A 12,107-nucleotide genomic window follows, 5' to 3' on the forward strand; every position below is an offset into this window, starting at 1 on the left:
AAAAATAAAACCAATGAAGTCCCCTTCCTGTTTTTTTCTTTCTTTTCTTGTTTATTAGTTTTTTTTCTCAGCGTGTTTGAAGTCACTCCCACAATAGGTTACATGCACATGAACAGATGTTGATCCAAAGCCAAATTTACTCCCACCTGCCTTGGCACACACACACACAAACTCACGCATATATTCCCTGTATACATATTTTAACATTGCAAATTCAGACATGAGATAAGACAAGCATCTGTCACTCTTCTCTAGCCCAAAGGAGAAAAAGATAATTAATAGGGTTTTTATCTGTTTTAGTGTTATCTGTAACTAGGTTGAGCTTATTTCACAACAAAGATAAAGAAAAGTGAATTTATATTAGAGAACTGCACTTTTCAACAATGCTGCACGACAAAAAATAAGTTTTTCTAGACATCCATTCTTCAAAAATAGAAATTGTACTATAGTTCAGCTTGCTCTGGTATTATGCCCATAATTATCTCGTCTTTCTACAGCAAAACAATACACCAGAACAACATTTTTACTTTTCATAGTTTTAAGTTTGAAGTATAGCATATGTACAAACCTCCATGCCCTATTTTAATAAAAACTTGGTTCACTGTTGACATTGTGTGTGCAACTTGTGACAATTTCTTATTGAAAGAAAATAACTAATTTATTTGCTATCCAAGGCAATCCCAAAACCATAAATATTTACTTTTACTTCTTCCTGTCACAGACAGAGACAGCATGGGAGATGAGATTTTAACATTTTGATGGTTTGGTTAATGGAATTTCACAATTCACCCGTCAATACGGTGGTGACAGGTGAATCTGTAAGCAGCTTATAAAACATGTGGCTGACTCACTAACTTTCATTTTGTATTGCTGATTATTTCCGTCATCACTCTTGTGACTTAGCATTACAGTATGTGCAATATTTCGATAGTTTTGGAGGAAAATAACTCACCAAAGAAGTGGACAAATGTACATTTTGACCCAGGGCCTCACCAAAGTTATAAGAACTCATCCTATGAGGACGTGAATTTGTGAGCTAAATTTCATCAATTCAATGCATCCAAAAGTTGTTTAGATATTTCACTCAAAACCACAAATGTGAACTTCATAGTGGTACTAGAAGAAATGTCAGAGGATCACTAAAGTCATTATGGTTCATCCTCTGGGTACCAAAAATGTCTCCACAAAATGTTGTGCCTATCTTTCCAACAGATGACGACATGTTTTGCTGGAAAAGTCAGGGGGATCACCATAGTCATTAGGATTCATCCTCTGGGCACCATGCATATCTGTTTGACACTTTATGGCAATCCATATCCATTATGTTGTAAAAAACAAACTGTAAACATGCACTGATACAGAATTGAATGCAGAAAATAACACAAAACAGAGCCTGCAACTGTACTCTCAAGAAAATGACCAGCTGACCCTTACATTTCCATCCATCCATCCACCTATCTGCCCCTCCTACAGCCCCTCCACCAGTCTTTTTACAGAACAAATCACACCAGACACACTACAGATGACCCCGAGACTCAGTATACCCACATCTATCAGCCGCTCCCTCCCAGTGAGGCGACCCCACTGCAGTCGCAGGTGACACAGGCACGGTAGTATGAGGGTCATGGCTGACCCGGTCACACTGCCTGTCAAACCCATCAGCAGGGAGAACCTAGGCACCAGCAGGGCCAGTAGGTATGATGTCATCAGCAAGGCGCCACGGACAAGCAACGCTGAACGAGACAACCCTCCATGTTTCAATGAGACAGCGGCGTCTGGAGATAGATAGATAGATAGATAGATAGATAGATAGATAGATAGATAGATAGATAGATAGATAGATAGATAGATAGATAGATAGATAGATAGATAGATAGATAGATAGATAGATAGATAGATAGATAGATAGATAGATAGATAGATAGATAGATAGATAGATAGATAGATAGATAGATAGATAGATAAAAGTGAAAGGACAGACAGGGCTGTTGTTGGCAGTTTGTGATGACCTAACAAACAAGTGTTGTTTATGTGTTGCTCTTTTATGAATCATTGCTTCACAATTGCATCAGTGTGGTGGTGTAAGCAGCCTCTGATTTTAATATGACATTATTACAGTATGACATTATTGTAATGAGGCAATACAAGTACCACTTAAGTGACGATATTTAAAACTAACACTGCACTCAAGTATAAGCTGTGGAGAACATTGGTGCATTTAAAGACCTTACAGGTAAAAATATCTGTCATGAAACTGCATTACATCACTCAAGAAACAAAGAAGTGTTCAAGTTAGATGACCTCATGACTGTTGGCAGTAAATAACGGTGTAAAGTTCAGCTGTGGTGACTAATGTGTTGTGTGAAATATGAAGACGTCAGGTGACTTGTTGATCATGCTGGTCATAGTTAGTATGTAGTCTTTAAATGTGTGATTTTTTTAGTGATGTGACTTAACAGAAGCTGCACATCAGGTTTTTAGTGTGAGTTTTAGTACATATTTTGCTAGATGATTGTCATATTACTTTATTAGACATCATGTGAAATCGTGTGTGGTAATCTGTCAACTGGCTGTTCATGCTCTTATCATCAGCACCATCCAAAAAGCAGCAGGGATTTCCACCTGGGAGCTACCCAGTCCAACCATTGCTTCCCTACTGGTGGCTACCCAAGTAATTTGGCAGTGAATGACTTGCTCAAGGGCAACTTGATAGTATGAGGGGGCAGGACTCTGACTGATTCACTTTCATTATCTCTACTGTCATGAATCGTGCAGAGATTTTTGAGCGTGCAAACATTCAGTCACAACTCTGCATCTCCTGATTTCTGCTGTTTTATGGAGTATTTAGAAATGTGTAAAGATAATGACAGCTCCCTGAGGCCATGTGTGATCTACATAGTAGTCATTTGACTTGTAAAACATAGATCTGCTGTAGGATCAATCTTAAACATCACACCTTAGATCTATTTCATGGGTACAATCTACTAAATTAGATTGATCAATGAATGGTCTGGAGGAATAATCACTCCATGTACAAGGACAATACTTTGGGAGAGGTCAGAGGTTTAACCATAAAATACATCTGTTCACCTCTGAGCAGACAGGTTTGAAGTATTTCAGCAGCCGAGTAGAAGGGCAGAGGGTAGGACAGCAGGGCTTTAGCCAATAGACACAGGTTGACTAGGGGGCGAAGATCAGAGGGCAGGTTGTCTGTGATGACCTCGCTGATCTCTGCTCCCCAGGTCAACACGGCCTAATGGAGGAAGAAAACAACCAATACAATCAGTCAATCAATCACTCAATTTGCCAATCCCTTTTTCCATCCCTTGATTAGACCTGCTGTTTAAAATAGAAGTCAAGCCTGTACACACCTATTTTGTATTTGGCAGCTTTTTTGGCTATCTACAAATTCTAAAGGAGTAAGATTCACAAGCTGTAAAAATGTGGATTTTTACACAAGAAAAGTTGCAGTTCTATGATATAAGACATCACATTATACATTCCAAATCTGATTAGGTTTTGTACTGAACATCACTAACCAGTAAAGAGAACATAGTTTTCATAATGCAGGCAGCACCATGAGTCCATCCCAACATGGCATTAAACTGCCCTCTGTCCTCCATACTGCCCTCCAGAGGAGGGAGGAAGATCTGTGAAGTGTAGGAGAAGATGATGACGCCCACAGAGACAAGGAAGTCCTCTGGGTCCACAGAGAGGGACAGACAGGACCAAGACCAGCTGCTGGCCAGACTCAGACAGTACAACATGACCAGCAGGCTGACAGAGAGGTGGAGACAAAAGGAGAGAATGCTTTAATAGAGGGAAGAGTAATCATTTCATTCATTCAGCATTTATTTGTAGAGGACTTTCCAATGAAGGTTGAAGAAAGATAATCAATTGTAGGATTGAAATAGTAAAATACAGCAATTTTAAAACAGAGCTGAAATAATAGAATACATGTGAAATATGTAAAACTCTTAATATATTTTCTATATAAGACAAGATACAAGATGATTAGAATCATTACATTTACACAGTTATATGTTTTTATTTGAATACATCCATAATCAAACCAAAATGTGATACTAGTTATTGTGATATCTTTCACAAAACTAGTTAGTTTCAGTCAAATACACAACAAAGCATATCAGATATTTTACTGTAATAAAAATAGAGTGTAATAAACCCTCAGACAAACATTTTTCCTATGTTGAATAATCAGGAAATAAACTGAGAGGTATTGTATGTAGGCACAGGACTTAATAGCTAAAGAAAGTCAGAGCGATCAGAGGGCTTTAAAAGCTCAGGACACCATTGAACCCTAATACCCAGCTTCATTTTCCCTGCCTTATGCAAGACACCTGGCATGAGACATAAATCAGACAACCAGTAACGGGTGTGTAGCAGGTGGGAGCAGACAGCATAACCAGCAGCAGCTGAAAAAATGATCACAAGAGTGAGAATGAGATTTTGTCATGTTATAAAGAGCCTTGTTGTATTGATTTAACAGGACTGGTGGGTTTGTCAGCTGATACTGATCAGCTGGCAGCGTGCACAAATTCACTGCTCCGTCATAACGAACATGATGCTTCTTTTACTCATTCACCTGATCAGGATGTGAGCCAGGGAGCAGAGCAGGCTGAGGGTGGAGACTGGTCTGAGATCAGTTAGCAAGAGGCAGGGCAGCAAGAACACCAGAGACACCAGCGAACACACCGGTCGAGGAACAGTCAATCCTGATAGACTGTCAGACAAAAGACTGGTGGAGACGACTAGATAGAGGGTGCAGGTCATCAACAGTTCAATGACCTGGAGAAGAAAGACACAGGGGTGCAAATAAAGATGTTTACTTCATCAAATGACTAAATTGTGGGAAATAATGGACATCCCTTTCTCACCAACATTAACATGTACATCTTAATTCATGTTAAATTAATCTAGACAGTCAGAATTTAAGTCTCAAAATCTCATATATTTTAGTTTGTGTGTTACCTGAGCTACGTTAACCATCCATCCACCCAGTCCAGGCCAGTTGGGCCACAGTCCTTTGCAGCAAGCTTGTACTACATCCTGGTAGCTGTGCCGGACTCTGACCTTTGACCCTCCACTGAAAGACACACATCTACCACATTTTATCATGATACAGTGTGTCTGACACATTCATATCTTCAACCATTGTCCCTTTTTTATGCAAATGTTGAATAAATGTTGCAAATGTTTCAAGTTTTTTAAATTTACTTATAAAGCGCTTTGGGAAAAAAACAGGTCGAAAATAAAGTAGATGTAAATAGAAACAAGTTTAAACACTATTTAAAACCCAAGAAATCAGACAAAAGTAAAAACAGGTTAAACACAATTAAAAGCCAGAGAATAAAAGACGGTGGTCTTTCTTGGTCTTTTTCATAACTCGCAGTATACATTTTATAATCAAACTCGGCCGAACTGAACTAATCATCTCAGTTCAATTCAAATGCAGCCCACAAGCCAAGCAATCACAAATAACAGTGTTACACATCAACACGTTCATATTTCTCTTCATCTGTGAAAGTGCTGCTACTGCTGAGACTCCACTGCTAAATGAACATAAAGAAATGGTTCTCCTCTCTCAACTTTGTGTTTACAGTTTCGTTTCAATATAGAATCCTGTTGAGTCTGAACTTAATCTTAGGACTAAACACAGGAAGTTGGTTATTGCTTGTTGGAAATCACCACATGAGACAAAAGTACACTTCTGCCCTATCAGGAAAAGAGTAAACAGATTAACGTGATAACACGCTGCTATGGGATAAAAAAATGTTGTCACCTGACTGAAGTTGGGTAATTACACCAGTAGAAAAGAATAGAAACCCTACCTTTCTTCCTCTTCATACAAACAGGCAACCAAAATCCTTCCCGTGTAGTTACAAACCCAGGCCGACAGAACCAGCAGAACCAGACCCACATAGCCTGACTGGACAAGAGCAAAGGGCAAACCCAACACAAAGATACCCTGAGAGGGAAGAAAGAGAAGGAGGAGAGAGAACATAGATGGACGGGTTTAAGGGGATAGTGAAAAAGACAATGAAAATCCCTCAAAAACTCTGTTATCATCCACTGTGTCACTTTAGACTAGAGTTACTATAGAGCACAAAACCACTCTCCCCATTTTACCTAAAGAAAAAGAAAATCAAAACAAGCTTTATGGGAAATACAATATAAATGTTGACACGTGATGACTTTAAATATCGAAGTATGGCATTTCCTTTAAACACGGTGCTGCATGATGCTCATTTTATACCGAAGAGATAATTATTGAGACAAGTGTAAAATGTGGAAACTTTGCAGAAAGATTAAGGTGGTAGGTGAAAAAGGAAAGAAAGAGAAAGTGAGAAAAAGGACGTTGGTAGGATGACGAGGGGGCGAGAAGAGAGTTTTGGCGTCACGCCTGGAGAGTTTGAGGATACAGGAGACCAGCAGGAGCAGAAGGGAGAGGAGAGTCGAGCTTTGGCCCATCACCAAGGGAAAATGTTTGTGTCTGCCAGCGAGAGAAAAGCAAGGAGCGAAGAGGAGAGGCTGGAGTTGGGAAAGGCAGGTAGGTAGAAAGGTATAGGTAAGCTAAGAATTAGGTTAGAGGAGAAGAACTTAATGTAGAGGAGGGAAGGAAGGGGGGGAGAGAGAGAGGTGAGACCTCACGGCTGGAGAGCGGGAGGTTTGGAGGAGCGAGAAGACGGGGAGATCAGAGGAGACAACGAGCTACTTTGATGGAGCTGCTGTGTTTTTGGATGTTGGAACACGGCGATACACAGACTCACTTAGAGAGTTGTGGAAGCACATCATAGACCAGAAGACGCACGCAAACACATATGCACTGCGGACGCATAAACAGACACGCACACAGTCTCTCACTTTCAAGTTGCTAAGTTGTAACTGGTGTCTGTTAGGCATATGCTGATAGAGCTTTGATGTTAAAATGGAGCTGCTGGGGATGAAAGCAGTTTGAGAGAAATCTGACGCTCAAGTATCTGATTTCAACCCCCCCTTCCCCACCCCACCCCACCCTCTCTCTCTCACTCTCCTCACTTCTATTTCTCTCTGTGTTTTTGCCAGCTAATTCCTCATTGGTTACTCTGAGCACAACCTGAAGCAGCTCCCAATCACAAAGGGGAACAACAAGGGAGGAGAAAGAAATCCCTGATTGGCTCAGAAGAAGACGAAGAAGAAGCTAAAACGTTCTTTTCAGCTCTATCGTGCCATAATCTGACACACAAGGCGCCTTCTTAAAAATCTGTTTGTTCAGGGGATGTTGACCAAGCACATGCGCTCTTATTTTCTTAAACCTTACATACACAATATCAAGCAACCAAGCAGCAAGCGACACATGCTGAAAAAAGGATTATTACACATTCACTGCTCCTGTCTCTGGACTCCCCAGGTGGGAGATTTCAACTGTTGCCCTTTAGGTCATAGACAATATTTTATGCAAGCACATGCCTTGTGCACAAAAACTGATAGAGAAATGTCTTTCAGCACCATGAGGGGATTAGGCAGAGCAGACAAAGGCAGGTTTGACATTTAAATAACTGAAAGTGCCTCTTTTTTTTTTTTTTTACATAACCAAAGTTGTATTCCTGAAGGTAATCAGTTATTTTGTTTAAATTCCATTGCTGGAGAGAAAAAAAGCAATGTAAAGTATGTGTGCAATCATAAAGCATTTCAAGATGGATACATGTAGATTCCACATGATTTCTATACACAAATAATGTACAGAATTTATAAAAATGTATCGAGAACGAAAGGTGCTATAATGAGGTTGACAACAACGATGATAATGAACTGAAACAATTAGTCTATTGAGCGGTTAGTTGGACAGAAATTGGCAACACCTTTTTAAAATCACTGATTAATCATTAAAGGCATTTTTCAAATACAAACTTCTTCTGGTACCGGCTTCTAAAATGCGAAACTGATGCTTTGCTCTGTCGTGTCTGAGAGTTAATTGAATTTATTGGTTGGTTGGACAAAAGAAGCCATTTAAACATGTCCACTTGGGCTCAGGAGAGTTGTCATGGGTATTTTCCTGTTGATGTATAGACTAATAAGCAATGAATAGATCAATGATGGAAATGATTATAATTATTCATAGTTATTATATTGGTTTTCATAATTGTTGTGGTAAACAAAGGTTAGGCTAGCTATTTATCGCAGCTAGATATTGATGAGTGGTGATAAAAGAAGAATTGTTACTTGCAGTCTTACTTCTAGTAATATTTGCAATCTGGATAATGATGACTATAATAAAGGAGATCTACTGAATAACTGGTGGAAGATGACACAAAAGCTGCAAAAGTGTACTTTTTTATGCACTAACCTGCAGCATATTCAGACTTTTTTTTCGCAGGGTCTTGGGGAGATAAGTTGGCAGCACGATGAACCAAATAACTTTTGACAGCAATCTTTCCAAGACAAAATGGGGACATTCTTCATTTCCCTATGGCTTGTGTATGGGTTTGAAAATCATATTTAGTACTCTTTCAACCCAGTTTAAGGTAAGATATCATTTATAAACTGAAATGTCCTTCAATCATATGAAGTTATATTAATGTCAGCCTTTCTCTATGTCAGAAACAAAAGGTCCATGACGCTAATCTGCGATGAAGACGGACAAACTAGAACTGCCTCATTAACAAACAGGTCTGAATTCAAACGGAGTTTAATAATATTCCCAAGTCAGGAGCCTTGAGAGCTGGAGCTGGATTTTGCATTTCTGGCAGCAAATTTGCTCTCTAATAAAAACTTTATTAAGCTGGCAGACAGACAGTTATATTGGCATCAATAAACCACCGCCAGAAAATACATATTTTCTTTTTAGCCTTGATACAAAATAAAACTGCTGTCCTTTTCTTTGTCGATTATTAGGACATCTGTTAGCCCCTTAATGAATAGATTTGCCATTTAATTGCAATGGAAGGTGTTTATACATCAAATGTGCTTCTTTTATACTGTCTGAGATCTTAACCTAACTGTTATCATGAACCTTGACCAAGAGGATTACTGAAAAATCCTTTTGGTTAAGGTTCTTGATTATAGTGTGCTGCAGGAAATGAATAACCTGCAAAACATTAACTAACCCGACAGTCCAGGAGGCTGTTAGAAAAACTTGCTGCAAGTAAAGTAAAATTAGAACTCAAGTCTAGTTTTATGAGCTAATGCATTTAAATATAGTTGAAGGCACTGAGGTTACATTCCAATTTATACATTGAATATTTGATTTAAATCAGTAATATGGAATATATCACAATCTGAGTTCATACAAGTCGCAGAAAGTCTGTCTTTAATGAAAAAATCCTGGCACCCAGACAGAAAGACTAGCATCAATAAAGCAAGCTCATAAAATACTTATTTCTCTACTAAATATCACATTGTATGTTGGCACATGTCTTTATGTTCTGACAACAGCGCTAACACTGATTAAAAATCTGTGTCGTTGCAGTAATCTGACACAAAAGCAACAGGAATTGATGCAAATATACCTCAATACCTAATGGAGCACGTTCGCATGTGTATATGACTATCTGTGTCTGTCTTCATTTGTCTGCATGCATGTGTGTATATGCGTGCATACACTGTATTGGTGCTCTAATGTCATAACGTATTCTCTACGGACCCAGTGACACTGTTCAATTACACTACAGTTATTCAGTGAAAGAACACATTTACATGAGCGCAGCGATTGAATCCGGCCTACCATTTACAGCATAATAAGCTATTAGCATTGCCACCACAAGAACACACACTGTGACCGGGAGCTTTTCTTCTTCTTCTTCCTTTTTTTTTTTTTTTAATTTGGTTCATGCTTTATTTGATTATGAAGACTGGAGAGCGCCTGACAAACACTCTGCAAGATCACAAAGCATTGTTTAGTAATATGAAAACACAGTGGGTGCAGATGAGTTACTCTGCAAAATTAATGCTTTTTGATAGTGTGCAGCTTGGCACCTAAACAGGGGGTATTTACATTTTTGTGTTTATCTTCCACAAGAGAAAAGGGGGGAACAGACATTACGTTTTGGAGAAAGAAGGGGAAAGACATGTTGGAAAAAAATCATTGTAGCAGCAACTAAGGTATATTATTGGAAAACCAAACTCTGAAGACAAATGTGTGGACTTTGCAGTTCAGCAGTTGGATTTCTATCCACCAATATGATAACTTTGACGAATAGGTTACAACTGTCCATGTCAGTCTTCATATATACTGTAGTTACATAACCTGTATTGACCAATTGCTGCCTGGTAAACAGGAAAATTAAAGTATGCAAGATTATAAACCGGTGCTTTTCGTCAATAGTTGACACTAATGCACATCTTTATGTATTGAATGGAGTGAATTGAAATGTTCCTAAAGTTCTCACTTACCTGTATAGCATTTGTGATGTTCCAGCCGGCTTCCCACGCTGTGATGGTTGAAGTAGGATTCAAACCTGTGGTGCTCTGAACTGGACTGGCTACACTCATCCTCACTCTCTCTTCTTCCAAGCTGGTGAAAAACTGAGAAGATCCCTCCACGATTCCCTCTTCATCTTTTTTCTCCTCTCCATCCTCAGCAAGTCTTTGCTTCTGTATAGCCCCTCCAAGATCTCTGACCAGCCTGTAGGATCTTCTCCTGTTATTTTGTTTTTGGTTGAAATTTGGGTTATCCTCACTGTTGCCTGCTTGTATCTCTGAAGATCTTTCTTTGCCATAGGGCCTGGTGTTTTTTAACCAGAGGGAGTCTGCTGTAGGGACAGGTGAAGTCATGGTGACAGTTCTGGGTCCAGTGGAGATTATGGTCGCTCTGGTTTCTTTAAAAGTTGGACTCTCCTGCCATGAAGAGCTAGTGGATCCCATCAAGTCAGTATCTTTTGTTCTCTCCCTCATAGTAGGATTATCTTGATCAGACAGAGACTGAGAATTTTCTCTAGATGATGGTCTGTTTCTCCTGGCGTCATCAGAGCTTGTATTATGCAACCTGTTGTCCTCGCTGTAGGTTCTGTTCAACTCGTCACTCTGAGTCAGAATCAGCATCTCTTCATCTTCCTGAAAGAACCTGCCGATCAAAACCCCTTCACTGAGTTTGTGGTTTCTATGCTCTCACAGCATGTTTTTGCTCCACTATGATCTGAGTTCTACATGTTTTCAGATTCTCAACAATATTGCTACTCCTCCAGATATAAAATAACATAATGACTTTGAGGATTAAGTGTGGACTACTTTAAATTGAAGGAATTTCAGCCACATTTCACACTTTCCAAAAATGTCCATGCTGTGGTATATTGTTGCAATCCAGTGGAATTTTACTTAATTAAAATAATAAAATATTATTATTGTATTTAAAGAACTAGATGTGCATGAAAATGGGTGTGTAATATGCATATAATCATAAATGCATGATATTTACATGTGTGTTTGTATAGGTAAATATTTATAAAACGTCCCAAAATATATTCATGCTTCTGCCTAATTGTGATAATTTAATATGATATAAGAAATGCATCTCTCCTTTTTTTTTGGAATGACTTCATATTTTAATATGTAAATTAATACATACAAAAAACCAGTAGGTGCATAAATGATGTAACTCACCTTGTTGTCCAGTCCAGGTGCAGCCTTGACACTGCCCATCCCCACAAAGACCCAGCTCCACTCATGGGCTGCCCGGGGCTCCGAGCCCAGTGAGGAGAGCCCATCTTCAGCCTCGCCTTCCTGCAGAGTCAGCCTCTCTGTGTCTGGAGGTCTACAGGTCTAAGAAAGCTTGACTGACACCGGACACATTGACACACTCATACACAAATTCCCACCTAACGCGCACACTTACACACCTACAGTGGCTGCCCATAGAGAAACTGCATAAACGCATGAGCAACATACACAATGGCAAAAGCACACCTGCAAAACTACACACATGCACAGGTGTATGAGGTGATGGACAAACTGGTGAGCTGTGACATTATAATATGCCAATGTTTTCAACAGTGAAGGAGTAAACAGCAATAAGCCTCCACAGTAGATAACTACACTCAGGGATGCAGTGGAGGGCGAAGCCACAACAACTTAGTATACCTACTTTTTATTTTTGCACAATGAAATATATT

The 12,107-nt window shown here is 39.3% G+C and overlaps 2 protein-coding genes across 2 annotated transcripts in view; one reads left to right on the forward strand and one right to left on the reverse strand.

The window, feature by feature from the left end:
• Positions 1-1,467: 1,467 nt before the first annotated feature.
• LOC133997380 (vesicular inhibitory amino acid transporter-like) lies at positions 1,468-11,702 on the reverse strand. Its single transcript, XM_062436955.1, has 8 exons — positions 11,599-11,702; positions 10,393-11,062; positions 5,853-5,989; positions 4,993-5,107; positions 4,607-4,809; positions 3,540-3,777; positions 3,091-3,253; positions 1,468-1,775 (listed from the first exon to the last, which is right to left on the reverse strand). The coding sequence occupies exons 1-8, from the start codon at positions 11,700-11,702 to the stop codon at positions 1,468-1,470; spliced, it is 1,938 nt and encodes a 645-aa protein (XP_062292939.1).
• A 184-nt stretch (positions 11,703-11,886) lies between these two features.
• The window catches only part of lama2 (laminin, alpha 2), a 189,317-nt gene continuing 189,096 nt past the window's right edge, over positions 11,887-12,107 (forward strand). The window contains exon 1 of the mRNA XM_062436956.1: positions 11,887-11,949. Coding sequence (XP_062292940.1) covers positions 11,887-11,949 — 63 coding nt within the window. The remainder of the gene's footprint in view (positions 11,950-12,107) is intronic.

Source organism: Scomber scombrus, chromosome 17, assembly GCF_963691925.1.
Source record: "Scomber scombrus chromosome 17, fScoSco1.1, whole genome shotgun sequence".
NCBI lineage: Eukaryota > Metazoa > Chordata > Actinopteri > Scombriformes > Scombridae > Scomber > Scomber scombrus.